Source organism: Oncorhynchus kisutch, linkage group LG6, assembly GCF_002021735.2.
Source record: "Oncorhynchus kisutch isolate 150728-3 linkage group LG6, Okis_V2, whole genome shotgun sequence".
Lineage (NCBI taxonomy): Eukaryota > Metazoa > Chordata > Actinopteri > Salmoniformes > Salmonidae > Oncorhynchus > Oncorhynchus kisutch.
This window is the reverse complement of record NC_034179.2, coordinates 64,112,351-64,129,469: the sequence shown is the minus strand read 5'-3', so window position 1 is coordinate 64,129,469 and position 17,119 is coordinate 64,112,351. Positions and strand designations below refer to the sequence as shown.

The following is a 17,119-nucleotide window of genomic DNA, read 5'->3' as shown; positions in this document are numbered from 1 at the left end:
CCCCTCAAGCCGAAACCACGACGACCCTCAAGGAACTTCACTGAACTTTATGCAAACTGGAAACCATATATCCTGAGGCTGCATTTATTGTATCTGGGGATTTTAGCAAAGCAAATTCTAACAGTATACTGACTGTAGCACTCTGGACCCCTGGACCACTGATAATCTAACTTCCAGGATGCATACAAGGCCTTCCCCCGCCCTCCTTTCGGCAAATCTGACCACTACTCCATTTTGCTCCGCCCTTCCTATAGGCATGAACTCAAACAGGAAGCACCCGTGCTAAGGACTATTCAATGCTGATCTGACCAATCGGAATCCACACTTCAAGATTGTTTCGATCACGAGGACTGGGATTTTCTCCGGGTAGGTTCCTAGAATAATATTGACGTGTTCACTGAGACGGTTACTGATTTCATCAAGAAGTGTATAGGAGATGTTGTACCCACTATGACTATTAAAACCTACCCTAACAAGAAAACGTTGATAGATGGCAGCATTTGCACAAAACTGAAAGCACGAAGCAACACACTTAACCATGGCAAGGTGACAGGGAATATGGCAGAATACAAACAGAGTAGTTGTTCCCTCCGCAAGGCAACCAAATGGCTCAGACATGAGACATATGTGGCAGTGTTTACAGTCGGACTACAAAAGGAAAACCAACCACGTCGCGGACACCGACGTCTTGCTGCCAGTCAAGCTAAACATGTTCTTTGCCCGCTTTGAAGATAACACAGCGCCACCGACGCGGCCAGCAACCAAGGACTGTGGGTTCTCCTTCTCCGTGGCTGACGTAAGACATTTAAACGTATTAACCCTCTCAAGGCTCTAGGCCCAGGTGGCATCCCTAGCTGCATCCTCAGAGCATTCGCAAACCAGCTGTCTGGTGTGTTTACAGACATATTCAATCTCTACCTATCCCAGTCTGCTGTCCCCACATGCTTCAAGATGGCCACCATTGTTCCTGTACCCAAGAATGCAATGATAACTGAACTAAATGACTTTCACCCCGTAGCACACACTTCTTTGAGAGACTAGTCAAGGATCATATCACCTCCACCTTACCTGTCACCCTAGACCCACTTAAATTTGCTTACTGCCTCAATAGGTCCACAGACAATGTAATCGCCATCACACTGCACACTGCCCTATCCCATCTGGACAAGAGGAATACCTATGTAAGAATGTTGTTCATTGACTATAGCTCAGCATTCAACACCATAGTTCCCTCCAAGCTCATAATTACGCTTGAGGCCCTGGGTCTCAACTCCTCCCTGTGCAATTGGGTCCTGGACTTCCCGACGGGCCACCCCCAGGTTGTCAGTCGTCCCCAACACCAGGGCCCCACAAGGGTGCGTGCTCAGCCCACTCCTGTACTCCCTGTTCACCCATAACTGCGTGGTCATCATCAAGTTTGCAGACCAACGACGACGAGACAGCCTACAGGGAGGAGGTGAGGGCTCTCGGAGTGTGGTGTAAGGAAAATAACCTTTGGCTTGTCAATTAAAACCCGAGCCAAAATGTGGCTTGTCAATTAAAACCCTCACAAACAGCCCTCCAGGACACCTACAGCACCTGATGTCACAAGAAGGCCAAAAAGATTGTCTACAGCAGTTGATACTCATGACTGTATTTTCCTTCCTTTTTATACCAGATACAGTGCATTTGGAAAGTATTCAGACTCCTTCAATTTTTACACATTCTGCTCCTGTTTCCATTGATCATCCTTGAGATGTTTCTACAACATTTAAAACACAAAACTATAAAAACCTTGGAAGAAAGAGAAGAGGAAGAAACAGGAGGAGAGGAAGAGAGGGGAGAAGAGGATGAGAGGGGAGAATAGGAAGAAAGACGAAGAGAGGGAAAGAGGAAGATGAGAGAGAGGGGGGAGAAGAGGAAGAGAGGGGTGCAGGAATAGACGAGAGCTTATGTTTACATGATATCTCAGCATTTATATACACTCCACTTTACTAAGCTCTTTTTTGTTTGTCATGCTTATCTATCGTCCATTCGCCAACAATTCAACATTCACTAATAAACAGTTGTTACGGTTATTTCACCTACTTCTTCTATAATTCAGGATGTCTCCCCACAGAGGGGCAACGTATTTGGTTAAATTACTTTATTATACTACACCTTGAAGATTGTTACTTATAAAGCACAGAACAAAATAAATGTGTACACTTCCGTGCTATGTCGCATGAAAAAGAAACTCATGCAACTTTCATGGAAGTGTATGAGTTTCTTTTATAGCCCGTGTTCTATAGGCAAGGAGCTTCAAGCCCATGATGGGAAGTTATGACAATAAAGAAGGAACTAAAGGTCGCTCAGCAATGAGGAAGTAATTCAAATAAACAGATGACGCAGCAACCACAGACACACACAACCTACCACCTATCCATTTTTAATGGCGAGTGTTCAAAGTCTAATTAGTGGCTGATGCACACACCTATTATGCATTACATTCCCAGGTAAATTATTATCTGGACGTCCCAGGTAGAGTTCAAACTTTGCAGGAGGCTCAACAATACACAGCTGACCAGCCATATCACCTCTTACTGTACTACAAACATCCTTCTGTCCTTTGTGAAGATGTCCAGCTCTCAAACAACCACCACTAATGGGGCGGTGGTCATCACCCATGTCTACCCCTATGGGAATGGGATGGGGGTCGCGGGGGTCGCATCTGCTCCTCACTGTCTGGGACAGACGGTCTCCTCAGTGCTGGGAAGTTTCCGGGCAGGGCATCCAAAAGCGCTGGGAGTAAGAATTGATGTTTTATATTATTTGAAAAGAATTTTTTATTTTGGTTGAATTGTATTGGAAGAAGAGAAAAATGGATTTCCTGCCTTGTTTTTCTCACACAGACCATACAGATCATGATTGGTTTGATAATGCTGTTGACAGGAATCGTGATGACTGCAGGACCACAAGTAGACAATATTGGAGTACTTAGTGGAATATTTGTCTGGGGATCTATCATTGTGAGTGAGCTGCTCTGTCTAATAATAATTTCTTGCATTTCCTGTCTGTCGTGATGCAAACAAAACATCCTAATAATTGAATCATGTCATATTTTGAAACGAAATGCATTAAAAACAATACCGTATGTGCATTTAAAAAAATATATATTTCATCTTTAATGTATAATGAATGACTTAACAAATGACTTTAATCAATGTATATGTACATGGCTAGGCCTGTGCCGTTTATACACTCATGTATTTCAGTTTCTGTTGACTTCTATGTGGGAGGAATTAAACTTGATTTTGAACTTTGGTCATACTGTAGAAATATTTTTGTCCGACATGGTACCCTACTCCCTATATAGTGCACTACTTTTGTAGTGTACTATGTAGAGAATAGGGTGCCATTTGGTACGTAGACTTGTATAATCTCTTCCTTGTTCCACCTCAGTATGTAGTTGCAGGCTCTCTAACTGTTGCTGCTGACAACAAACTGAACAAATGTCTGGTCAGTATCAACTATTTTTGCCTCAATAAAGTAGGCTTTTGATTTATAAAGTTCCACTTTATTTCAAAACATAGAATCTACTTCACATATAGGCCCTCATGTTTTCATTCAACCTGTTATTTTTCCTCCCACAACACAAGCAGTGGGGTGGGCACTGGCGATTCAGCAACTGCGAATTGCCCCTTTAATAAAGACTTGCAATCATGATTGTCAACACACTGTATTTTATATTGCATTTCATTTTTCCAACCAATCATTCATTCCTATGTCCTCTTTCTACTCTGTCCCTTAGGTAAAAGGCTCCCTTGGAATGAATGTTGTCGCCACGGTTACTGCTCTTACTGGCACCATTCTGCATTCTTTAGACAGTGCTGTAATGTACAACTACTACTGTGACTATCCAGACTACCCTTCATACTACCCTCCATCCTATTTCAACTACACTACGTCCTCTGTCTGTCAACAGTATTGGGTATGTATCATCTATAATTGTATTACTAGACTATTGTACGTACTGTTTAATGTTTTTTATTAGTTTAAATTATACCCCATTTGTAACATATATGTGACATCTCGAACATGCAAGAAATTGTGAATTAGATGCTATTGAGTTAATTTTTCTTCTTGTTAGCCCACACTAATTAATTGTACATAATTGCTCCAAAATGGCAGTGTAGCCTAGTTAACTGCTGTTTCCTGTTCCTCTCTGTCTATAGATCAGGTCCCAGGGAATATCAGGTGTTTTGACTGTTTTCTCCTTGCTGGAGTTCATAGTGTCCATCTGTGTCTCGTCATTCGCCTGCAGAGCTGTCTGCCTGTGCTGCCGTTCCACCCCTGAGGTGAGTCTGTGGACATAGATTTCTAGTTCCGTATGCAGTGTGGTCCGAACTTATTGACACCCATGATAAAAATTTGCAAAAGTGACTGTTTAAAATAAAATAATACAATACTGAGATAAGTTGTATGTGCCCAAAAATGTGTATTAATACAATCTCAGAGAAAGAGTTTACGCTTAAATAGTAATATTTAAAAAAAAATCAAACAGGAATGGGTCAATATTAATGACACCCCTGTTTTCAATAACTCACTGTGCAAGGATAACAGCACTGACACATTTTCTAAAATGTTTTATGATTTGGTGACCCCATTTGCAGGGATCTTAGACCATTCATCCGTACAGAATCCTTCCAGATCATTGATATCCTTCGTCTGCACTTATTTTATGGGGTTCTTTTCTGCTTAATGCATTCTTATTTCAATGCCAAACCCACTACTGGTGTGTGTGGCGAAAGAGCTCTATGTTCATGTCATCTTACCAAATCACAGTGTTCAATCCAAGTGGCAATGCTGTTTAGTAAACTCCAGGCGTTTACATTTGTTGGATGACATGAAAATAGCTCATTGAATACACACACCAGTGGTGAGTTTGGCATCGAAATTAGAACGCAAGAGCAGAAAATAACACCATACATACTGTAAAATATGGTGGTGGATCTTTGATGTTATGGGGCAAATTTTCTTCCACTGGTCCTGGGCCCCTTGTTAAGGTCAAATGCATCATGAACTTTACCCAGTGTAAGAGCCAATTTGGGTGTATCTTATATTATGGTGTTTTTTGAGCATTTACACTACCAACCACTAGGGGAAGACAAATGGTGGTGGTAATCACACCAGGTGATCTATAAAGACACAGGTGTTTGAACAAATGGCGTGTGTGTGGATGGTGAGAGGGCTCACGGTTCTTGCTTTTGTTATGACAATTTGCCGCCAACACAGCGGCCATGAGCTCAAGCCTAGGAAGGCTTTCTGATTCATAGGAGCATCTCTCTCTTTTGCCAGCATGAACGGAAGATGGACACACCGACTCATTTCAGGTTTTTTCTTTTCTTTTTACTATTTTCTACATTGTATGAAATAAAACATTTGGAATCATGTAATAACCAAAAAAAGTGTGAAACAAATCAAAATATATTTTATATTTAAGATTCTTCGAGGTAGCCACCCTTTGCCTTGATGACAGCTTTGCACACACTTGGCATTCTCTCAGCCAGCTTCATGAGGTAGTCACCTGAAATGCATTTCAATTAACAGGTGTGCCTTGTTAAAAGTTAATTTGTGGCATTTCTTTCCTTCTTAATGTGATTGAGCCAATCTGTTGTGTCGTGACAAGGTAGGGTTGGTATACAGAAGATAGCCCAATTTGGTAAAAGACCAAGTCCATATTATGGCAAGAACAGCTCAAATACGCAAAGAGAAACAACAGTCCATCATTACTTTAAGACATGAAGGCCAGTCAATGCGGAAAATTTCTAGAACTTTGAAAGTTTCTTCAAGTGCAGTCACAAAAACCATCAAGCGCTACGATGAAACTGGCTCTCATGAGGACCGCTACAGGAAAGGAAGACCCAGAGTTCCCTCTGCTGCAGAGGATACGTTCATTAGAGTTACCAGCCTGAGAAATTGCAGCCAAAATAAATGCTTCAGAGTTCAAGTAACAGACACATCTCAATATAAACTGCTTAGAGGAGACCTTCATGGTCAAATTGCCGCAAAGAAACCACTACTAAAGGACACAAATAATAATAAGAGACTTGCTTGGGCCAAGAAACACAAGCAAAGGACATTAGACAGGTGGAAATTTGTCCTTTGGTCCAATATTCGATTTTTGGTTGCAACCGCTGTGTCTTTGTGAGACGCAGAGTAGGTGAATGGTTGATCACTGTATGTGTTTTCCCACCATGAAGCATGGATGAGGTGGTGTGATGTGGGGGTGCTATTCTGGTGACACTGTCTGTGATTTACTTAGAATTCAAGGCACACTTAACCAGCATGGCTGCCACAGCATTCTGTAGCGATACAGCATCCCAACTGGTTTGTGCTTAGTGGGACTATCATTTGGATTACAACAGGAAAATGATCCAACACACCTCCAGGCTGTGTAAGGGCTATTAGTCCAAGAAGGAGAGTGATGGAGTGCTGCATCAGATGACCTGGCCCCCACAGTCACCCAACCTCACCCCAATTGAGATGGTTTGGGAGTTGTTGGACCGCAGAGTGAAGGAAAAGCAGCCTACAAGTGCTCAGCACTTGTGGGAACTCCTTCAAGACTGTTTGAAAAGCATTCCAGGTGAAGCTGATTGAGAGTATGCCAAGAGTGTGCAATACTGTCGTCGAAGCAAATGGTGGCTACTTTGAAGAAACTAAAATCTAAAACCTATTTTGATTTGTTTAACACTTTTTTGGTTACCACATGATTCCATATGTGTTATTTCATAGTTTTGATGTCTTCACTATTATTCTACCATGTAGAAAATAGTAAAAATAAAGAAAAACCCTTGATTAAGTAGGTGTGTCCAAACTTTTGACAGGTACTGTACTTGTTTCTTTATAAAAAACATTAAGTAAGATACAGTTCCATAACCATACTGAATGTCAACTGATGCAATTCTGCATGCTCTAACTTTCCAAAGTCTTCGGGCTTGATGCACCTCTTCACCTTGAGCTATGCCACTTTTGCCAAATTCGCCATCCATAATTACCATTGCTGTGAGGGAGATTGGGGTATGTCGTTTTCCCAGATGTTGTAGCAACAGTTTTGGAGATAGAATAAACGTAATAGAAAGCATAAGGGGTAGTATATTGAGCTGGTCACGAGAGGGTCGTGGCTGATGGGAAATGTGTTGGAAACCTACCCTGACAAGAAGGGTCTGGTCGGGTCTGTGAGACTTAAAACCAGAACAGGAGAACTGGACAGACCTGTTACCAAGATCTTGCTACTCCAAGAGGGTACAGAGGGACCTGTGAAGAACTTTGATCCACAGAAGAAGTGAAGGAAGATTCAGTCACATTTCACTTTATTGGGTAATTGTTGTTCGCCATTAGGGGCCGGTGTGTTGGAGCCAATTTGGGTGTAGCTTATGGTGTTATTCAGGAAATTACACTCCCGACCACTAGGGGCAGACAAATGGTGGTGGTAAACACACATCAGGTGATCTATAAAGACACAGGTGTTTGAAAGTATGGTGTGTGTGGATGGTGAGAGAGCTTACAGCTTCTACCGCAATCAAATCAATGCAAGAAAAAGCAATGAATGCCAAACAAGATACACAGGATTACTACAGTCAACATTCATTCATTCAAGGTAACCACCATTGCTAAGTTTGAGGCGCGTAAAGAACAAGTCTATTTGCTACCATTCACTCACCTGGTGACATTGGCTCCTTAGAAATCTTAGATTTTCCCAAGCAAAATGTCATGACACCCAGTACCAGGACATTTTAGAAAAAGGCTCAGTGTCGTTATCCTCGCAAGGTGAGATATTGAAAGGTATTGGATGGAAACAGGGGTGTCAATCCTGTTAACCACTACCTTTCACTTTGCAATTGTATTAGTATAAATAATATAATTTCTCCATTGTTTTGAGCATACAGTACATTATAGCTCAGTATTTTTATAGTCATTTTTACTCATCTATATAAAGTGTGTCAATAATTTCAGACCCCATTGTAAGTCTTACTATATTGAAAACATTATAAAAATAAAGCAAAGTTAAGTGCACATGACAAAAAGTATGTGGACAACTTCTAGTTGAACATCCCATTCCAAAATAATGGGCATTAATATGAAGTTGGTCCCTGCTTTGCTGCTATAACAGCCTCCACTATTCCTGGAAGGCTTTCCACTAGATGCTGGAACATTGCTGCGGGGACTTGCTTCCATTCAGCTACGAGCATTAGTGAGGTCGGGCACTGCTGTTGGGCGAATATGCCTGGCTCACAGTCCGAGTACTATGTCATCCCAAAGGTGTTCGATGGGGATGAGTTCAGGGCTCTGTGTAGGCCAGTCAAGTTCTTCCACACCGAACTCGACAAGCCATTTCTGTATGGATTTTGCTTTGTGCATGGGGGCATTGTCTTGCTGAAACAGGAAAGGGCCTTGGCCAAACTGTTCCCACCAAGTCGGAAGCACAGAATCTTCTAGAATGTCATTGTATGCTCTAGAGTTAAGATTTCCCTTCACTGGAAGTATGGGGCCTAGCCTGCCCCAAACCATAGTAAACAGCCCAAGACCATTATTCCTCCTCCAACAAACTTTACAGTTGGCACAATGCATTCGGGCGGGTACCGACCCTTAACATTGCGAATGGTGATCTTAGGCTTGTGTGAGGCTGCTCGGCCATAGAAACCATTTCATGAAGCTCGCGACGAACAGTTCTTGTGCTGATATTTCTTCCAGAGGCAGTTTGGAACACGTGGTTAGTGTTGCAACCGATGACCGTACTTGGCTTGTATGGCCTACCACTTCGTGGCTGAGCCGTTGTTGATCATAGACGTTTCCTCTTCACAATAGCAGCACCTACAGTTGATTGGGGAAACTCTTGGAGGGCAGAAATTTGTTGAACAGACTTGTTGAAAAGATGGCATCCTATGAGGGTGCCACGTTGAAAGTCACTGAGCTCTTCAGTAAGGCCATTTTACTGCCAATGTTTGTCTATGGCGATTGCATGGCTGGGTGCTCAATTTTATACACCTGACAGCAACGGTTATGGCTGAAAAAGCCGAATCCACTCATTTGAAGGGGTGTCCACATACACTCTATATACAAAAGTATGTTCTGGCAACTGTAAGAGCACTGAGCAGTCATGACACCTGTATATTCAATAATGAATTACTAGAAATGTACTTAAAATTGACATGTCTGTCTTTTAGCAAGTGTTCATCATTGGGAATCAAATACCGGTACCTCATGGCAGCATGACTCCAAGCAATGCACCTTACCCTCCTCAGATCAACTACGAGGTATGACATCTTTTGGAGGTTGAACTGCAGGGTCGCCATTTAAAATAGGCTGCTCATTATCTAAAATTTGAATTAAAAAGATCTCACCAGTGTCGTAGTAACATAGTTTCTGGGGTAATTTTTTACATTTCCACTGCGAAAACTTTAATTTCAAATTGTGTAATCACCAAAACATTGGTCACTGTATGAAAATCTGTGGGTCCGTACTTGCGAACATTAGAAAACGTTTGAGTTGAAGTTACAGCATCATCCAATTCAAATCATTGACGTAGTTGTACGTAATAGAACCAATGTGTTTAAACCCTGTATTACTGACAGGGGTTGCTGTATTGAAGCTACCGCACAGCCATCTTGGCACTCCTCCTCCAATGTAAATAAGATTTTGTAAGCTCTCGAAATGCATTTATTAATGTCTACATTTTTGACATGTTTATTATATTACAGACACCTTAATGCATACTTTCACATTATATTATGTGAGCTAAACTTCAAAGCTCTCAATGGCTAATACAGTCCAGGGTTTATACATCATTAGAACACTTTTCCATCACCTTAAAAACAGTCACAGATCCATCTGCTAATCAAAGTTACTAAAACGCAACAATTTTCAACTGAGCGATTTGCCCCTAGTGATTTTTGCCATTTGTGACAATATAATTTTAACCTAACTTAACCTTAGCTCTTGAGAACCCAAGCCCATACTGCCATAGGGATCTCATTTGAACAATTGACCACAGCAGGGCCAACGTGTTAAACTTTCCCGATTCTCTGTCTTATCGTTAATATTCACTGCATGCAATAGGGTTTTGGAAAATTCTACTTTCATATCACCCCAAAATGATTTTACAAATACAAAAGACACACTTACTCTGCGCCGTTTTAACACAGATTCCCACGGAGGTGTTTTGCATTGCACTTCCTGAGCTAATGGAAAGTCGTAAGGAAACAAAGAAACCTTTCACCTGTGTTTTTTTCCTTCCCTATATCTGTCTGTCCCCCAGCTCTGTTTCCCGTTTTCACATTGTTTGTATGTTGTTTTGTTACCTGTGTGCTGACGCTGTTCCTGTCTTGTTCCTTGTCTGTTCCTCATTAAATGTTTGACACCACACCCCATACCTGCTTCTCGACTCCAGCGTCGGTCCTTACATTGTTATCAAAATATTTATGTGGTACCGACTCAAAACTAAATGAGAAGTCACACTTCTCACACACAACCATTTTTTTAAAGTTGTGATTTTTTTCTGTGTTTTTGCATGTACATTGAGTGATTGATTCATCTTGTGCTACTCAAAGATATGTAACGTAACACATTTTCTAATCTAATCCAATCATTTAGTTAGATTTTTTTGTTCCCATTACTGAAATGGTTGTTCTAGTTTATTAAATGGCTTAAGTTGTCTCCTAAACCAGGCAGTAGTTATTCATTCATGTTGCAGGTGGTTAGCTACTGTACAGGTATGTCCCAAATGGCACCCTATTCCCAAAATATAGTGCTCTACTTATGACCGATATAGTATACTGGGCCAAGGTCGTGTCCTATAAGCATGCATTTGGGTTGCACTCTGATACATATTCTACAATAAAGAGATGTTAACAAAAAAGCAACAGAACACATGCTCATTATGTATGACTTAAACTGATTACTTACTGGGTTGAGCCTGTAGTGCCAATATTGCATAATCATCACATCCTTGCAATGTTATTACATCGCTTTTAATCGTCTATTCGTTTTCAATGTTTATTTTGAATTTAGTGTCAGTTAGTTTTCAGAACTATATTGTTCGTTTTAATTTAGTTTGTTCAATTAAAACATTTATATTATATTATTCATTTTGTATTTTTAGTGTTAGGGGCAGAATCAAATCTAATTTGATTTGATACATGCTTCGTAAACAACAGGTGTAGACTAACAGTGAAATGCTTATTTATGGGTCCTTCCCAGCAATGCAGAGAGAAAAATAGAAAAAGTTTTGAAAAATAATCAAATGAGGAATAAATACACAATGAGTAATGATAACATGGCTATACACACGGGGTACCAGTACCCTGCACAGAGTTGATATTCAGGGGTACGAGGTAATTGAGGTACATATGTGCATATAGGTAGGGGTAAAGTAACTAGGCAACACAATAGATAATATGCAGCAGCGTATGTGATAAGTCAAAAGAGTTTGTGAAAAGGGGGGTCAATTAAGATAGTTCAGGTAGCTATTTGGTTAACTATTTAGCAGTCTTATGGCTTGGGGGTTGAAGCCATTCAGGGTCCTGTTGGTTCCAGACATGGTGCATCCGTACCGCTTGCCATGTGGTAACAGAGAGAACAGCTTATGACCTGGGTGGCCGCAGTCTGAATATGTTTAAGGCCTTCTTCTACCACCACCTGGTATAGAGATCCTTACAGGTCACTGATCTTCTCCTTATAGGTTGTTTCATCGTTGTCATTGATCAGGCCTACCACCGTTGTGTCGGAGTTGTGTGTGGCCACGCAGTTGTGGATGAACAGGGAGTACAGGAGGGGACTAAGTACACACCCCTGAGGGGGCCCGTGTTGAGAGTAAGCATGGTGGATGGGTTGTTCACTACCGTCACCACCTGGGGCGGCCCGTCCGGATTTCCAATATCAAGTTGCAGAGGGAGGTGTTCAGTCCCAGGGACCTGAGATTGTAGTGCACTATGGTGTTGAATAGAGATTGCGTCATCTGTTGGGATGGTATGCAAATTGGAGTGGGTCCAGGGTGTCTGGGATGATGGTGTTAATTTGAGACATGGTCCGCTTTTCAAAGCATTTCATGGTTACAGATATGAGTGCTAAGGGGCAATAGTCATTTAGACAGGTTATCTTGGTGTTCTTGGGCACAGGGACTATGGTGGTCTGCTTCAAGGTATGTAGGTCTTACTTACAGTTGTCCGGAATAGCTGGTGTTCTCATACATGGCTCAGTGTTTCTTGACTTGAAGCGAGCATAGAAGGCATTTAGCTAATCTTGTAGGCTTGCGTCACTGGGCAGCTTGCGGCTGGGTTTCCCTTTGTTGTCCATGATAGTTTACAAACCCTGCAGAGCGTAAAAAGATTCAATCTCAGTCCTGTATTGGTCTGCCTGTTTGATGACTTGAGGAGGTGGTAGCGGGATTTCTTAGAAGCGTCCAGATTAGTGTCCCACTACTTGAAAGATGAATTCCGGAACATATTCCAGTCTGTGCTAGCAAAATCGTCTTGTAGCTTAGCATCCGCTTCATCGGACCACTTTTGTATAAAGCTCTTCACTGGTACTTCCTGTTTGAGTTCTTGCTTGTAAGCAGGAATCAGAAGGATAGAGTTATGGTCAGATATAGAACAGAGGTTAGGGGCGGTTTATTTGCTTGCCAACATAGTCTTGTCAGGATGCCGGCTTGTTTTGCTTCTCTTGTGCCGTCACTTCCTCTTTTGAGTCCCGGGACCTAGTCTGGAGTAAGCAGAACGTCCAGAGCTGCCGACTTGTTGAAATAGAAATTGCCATCCAATTCCAGGTTAGTGATCTATGTTCTGATGTCCAGAAGCTGTTTTCGGGTCATAGGAAATGATGACGGAGACATTATGTATAGCAAAATTCACCATCAACGTAAAGTAATAAAACACACAAAATAGCAGAATTGGTCAGTAGCCCGTAAAATGTCTGCTATCCACTGCAGTGCCATCTGGTACCCAGAAAGGATGGCGTGGGAGGAGGCTAATCAGATTATGCTCGTTTGCAATGTGATGTTACAGAGTTACAATATCCAACAGTTTAACATTTTAAGGTAATATATGTCCTATTATGTACTGTGTTGTTTCTACAGACTGGGAACTACCCAAAGGGTCTGGAGGGAGACGGTATGGGTACAGGGTTTCAACAGAACCACCTGCCTCCTCAATACACTGCTGTCATCCCTTGAGAATTGGGCCTCCGTGAATACATTGTTCTTTTTCTTGTTGAAATTGTGTTCTCTAGGCCTATTTTTCTGATACAAGCCAGGCAACGGTTAGCACCACATTACTGATCTGAATAATTTGACAGTTTAATATTGATAGTGTATAGTAATGCAATGTTTCAGTATAATGTTTAGGTTACTATATGGTTGATTTTATAACTTCGTGTTTTTGTCATTTCTATCTTTCTTTAATTGGTATAATTTAATAATAGATTTATCAACTAAGATCAACCACTGCTATATGACAAAATATGTTGCATCATTTTTAATAACACACAAATGCATATTTAACTTAATGTCTTGAAACAATAAAACTGACAGAATTTTGTTTTTTGTTTGAAGTCACTTTTATCTTCTATACAATGTAATTAATGCCATTCATATTCCGGGTAAATATTGATCTTTAAACTATGCTACACCTAAATAAATGTGTATTTTTTGGGGAGAAGTGGTTGAAGGGTCTGAAAACATCCTTATAAGGAGGGAGTGGTGTGTGGATGTTTACATTGGGCATTAGCCTATATTCTTTCTATCTTGAGTGTGTGCAACATTAAAGTTCATGAACAGTCAAAACCATGTGTTTCATGAAATGTTATGATCTTTTAAGAAACCAAAGTATGATGACCAAAGTATGAAAAATGACTGTTGCTTCTACAGTGCAGTGAAAAACAATTTGCCCCCTTTCTGATTTTCTCTATTTTTGCATATTGTTATACCGAATGTTATCAGATCTTCAACCTAAGTCAACTATTAGATAAAGAGAATCTGAGTTTACCCCCAAAATATATACCAAAAAATATAGACAATGCTGTGTACTACTCCCTTCACAGAACAGTGCAAACTGGTTCTAACCAGAATAGAAAGAGGAGTGGGAGGCCTGGGTGCACAACTGAGCAAGAGGACAAGTACATTAGCGTGTCTAGTTTGAGAAACGGACGTCTCACAAGTCCTCAACTGGCAGCTTCATTAAATAGTTGCAGCAAAACACCAGCCTCAATGTCAACAGTGACGAGGTGACGAGGTGACTCCGGGATGCTTTTGTAGGTAAACTTTTGAAGGGTAGGGTACTTGAGCTTGTGCCCTTAAAAGGGAATACACCTCAGCAATTAATTTTTTTTAATTACCAGAAAGGTGAGTTCCAGACCTTTCTAAAATTATGCAACATTATCAGTATGTTTATGGCCATCTCATGAAAAAATAATAAAGTTTTGGTATGTCTATTTAGGCAGAAATCAAAATATTGCCCTATCATTCAAACCATTTAAAATACTGAAACTATACTGGAACAATTATCATTGACTCCAAAACAAACGTCATGATTTATGTTCAGTTCTAGGTTTTTCTCTCCACATTTTGGGTAAAAATCGAATGGGGTTTTCAAGCTTTTTTTTCAAATGGAGTTTTCAAGCTTCTGAACCTGGCAGATCACACTAATTTGACGTTTGACTACGCGTGATGTTGCAGCACCGTAGGTTGAGATGAGACGCAAGACGTTGTTCTCACACAGTATCCGAGCATGTGCACAGGTGTGCTTCACGCTGCTTCAAAGTGGTAGCTTCCGGATCAAAAGAGTGGTGAAGTTTAGTCTCGCCTTCACTACTGGTAGTTGCGGAAATGTACCCAATACAACTCAGTGGAGGCTGCTGAGGGGAGGATGACTGATAATAATTTCCCGGAACGGAGCAAATGGAATGGCATCAAACACATGGAGACCATTCCACCCATTCCACTCCAGCTATTACCACGAACCCTTCCTCACCAATTAAGGTGCCACCAACCTCCTGTGCTATAACTGTTTACTTTGTGCATCTACGTAATCTCGCTGAATCTACCTTTAAACCTAACCTATGACCTAACCCATCGACTTATGCTGCGTCAGAGAAATCGGAACCTCCTAGAAATTCCACTTGAATGACCCTCCAAGTCGGAATTACAAGTGGCAAACTCTGATAAAATGATGAAATGTTGTTGTTCCCGAGTTGAGATGTTTCTCCACTGATCTTTTACCCACTTTCAACCAAAAGATTACAACAAATACGTTTTTGACATACTGTCAATGTTAAGCAAGCTAACTGACATTATAATGAAGAATTGTTCAGACTTGAAAAGCACTTCAATACAATCATGTCGGATGACCCCATCCAAAATCAGGAAGGCCTGGAAAATTGTTAGACTCTAGCCACCTAAACTCAATGCTTTCTGTGGTGGTGAGGCAGCCAGCGGGAAAAATACGGAGCTCAGGTGTTGGTAATGTTCTCCATTTGCGCCGTAATTAGCTCTGTGTTCTGTCACTCATGGGGACACAACGTCACTGCCAAGGCTAAGGATTGCGTTTGAAGATTCAAGCCCCTTGGGTTCTGCCATAGAGTTACACTAGAAGTGCCCATCCAAGAAGGCTCAAGGTCATTGGCCACTGATAAAAGGATGTCAAATCACATTATATCTACAGTAGCATTGATTGGACTGATCATGTCAAAATCATACTTTCAAAATCTTAGCTAGCAGTCGTCATCATGAATCAAGTCAACAATCTACTGGCAAATATTTGTAATCCTTGTCATATGAAGAGAAATTATAGCTTAAATTTATCGGTGCTCATCAGCCATTGGATATAAACATTACACAACAAGTTGGAAATTGCAAATTGAACAATGAGTAGCTTGGAAGGAGTCAGTGGCTAACTGCAAGCATTGCAAAGCAATCTCTAGCCTGCTATTCAGTGGAGTGGCTGTGTGGAACCAAATCTGGGATTAAGGGTTTCTTTTCCAAGTTTAAAATAATAAACATTCAACATTGGCCATGATGTCAATGAAGCGTGATTTGTGCCTCGCTCAACAGTTAACTCGGAAGTGCAAAAACTTGACTTCAGTGGGTTCAGGAAAACTGGGACCTCGGGGGAAAAACATAATATTGACTGTAGCTCTCGCGCTGGACCACAGCTAATCTAACTTCCGGTATGCATACAAGGCCCTCCCCCGCCCTCCTTTCGGCAAATCTGACCACAACTCCATTTTGCTTCTCTCTTCCTGTAGGCATGAACTCAAACAGGAAGCACCCATGCTATAGACTATTCAATGCTGGTCTGACCAATCGGAATCCACGCTTCAAGATTGTTTTGATCATGCTGACTAGAACATGTTCCGGGTAGTTTCCTAGAATAATATTGACGTGTTCACTGAGATGGTTACTGATTTCATCAAGAAGTGTATGGGAGATGTTGTACACACGATGACTATTAAAACCTACCCTAACAAGAAAACATTGATAGATGGCAGCATTCGCGCAAAACTGAAAGCACAAAGCACCACATTTAACCATGGCAAGGTGACTGGGAATATAGCAGAATACAAACAGAGTAGTTGTTCCCTCCAAAAGGCAACCAAACAGGTAAATTGTCAATATCGAGACAAAGTGGAGTCACAATTCAACGTCTCAGACATGAGACGTATGTGGCAGTGTTTAGAGTCAATCACAGACTACAAAAAGGGAAAAAAACACGTCGCGGACACCGACGTCTTGCTGCCAGACAAGCATTAACATGTTCTTTGCCCGCTTTGAAGATAACCCAGCGCCACCGACACGTCCAGCAAACAAGGACTGTGGGTTCTCCTTCTCCGTGGCTGACGTAAGACATTTAAATGTGTTAACCCTCTCAAGGCTCTAGGCCCAGGTGGCATCCCTAGCTGTATCCTCAGAGCATTCGCAGACCAGCTGGCTGGTGTATTTACAGACATATTCAATCTCTCCCGATCCCAGTCTGCTGTCCCCACATGCTTCAAGATGGCCACCATTGTTCCTGTACCCAAGAATACAATGGTAACTGAACTAAATTACTATCAACCCGTAGCTCACACTGCTTTGAGAGACTAGTCACCTTACCTGTCACCCTAGACCAAC

General features: G+C 41.4%; 1 protein-coding gene across 2 annotated transcripts; it reads left to right on the top strand.

The window, feature by feature from the left end:
* The first annotated feature begins 2,389 nt into the window (after positions 1-2,389).
* On the top strand, positions 2,390-13,550 carry LOC109893188 (membrane-spanning 4-domains subfamily A member 4A). 2 transcript variants are annotated; one of them, XM_020486281.2, is made up of 7 exons: positions 2,477-2,766; positions 2,871-2,987; positions 3,421-3,477; positions 3,770-3,949; positions 4,194-4,316; positions 9,186-9,275; positions 13,091-13,549. In XM_020486281.2, exons 1-7 carry the CDS (start codon positions 2,596-2,598, stop codon positions 13,184-13,186), a joined length of 834 nt encoding a protein of 277 aa, XP_020341870.1. In that variant the 5' UTR covers positions 2,477-2,595; the 3' UTR covers positions 13,187-13,549. The 2 variants fall into 2 exon arrangements, with proteins under 2 accessions (XP_031683032.1, XP_020341870.1); XM_031827172.1 differs by lacking the exon at positions 9,186-9,275 and having other exon boundaries at positions 2,390-2,766; positions 13,091-13,550.
* Positions 13,551-17,119: the final 3,569 nt, after the last annotated feature.

Excerpts from the sequence above, each read along its gene's own strand:
- LOC109893188 (XM_020486281.2), top strand. The coding sequence starts at position 2,596 with ATGTCCAGCTCTCAAACAACCACCACTAATGGGGCGGTGGTCATCACC. Across the intron at positions 2,988-3,420 it reads TTGTCTGGGGATCTATCATT|TATGTAGTTGCAGGCTCTCT; the intron begins GTGAGTGAGCTG and ends GTTCCACCTCAG. Across the intron at positions 9,276-13,090 it reads CTCCTCAGATCAACTACGAG|ACTGGGAACTACCCAAAGGG; the intron begins GTATGACATCTT and ends TTGTTTCTACAG.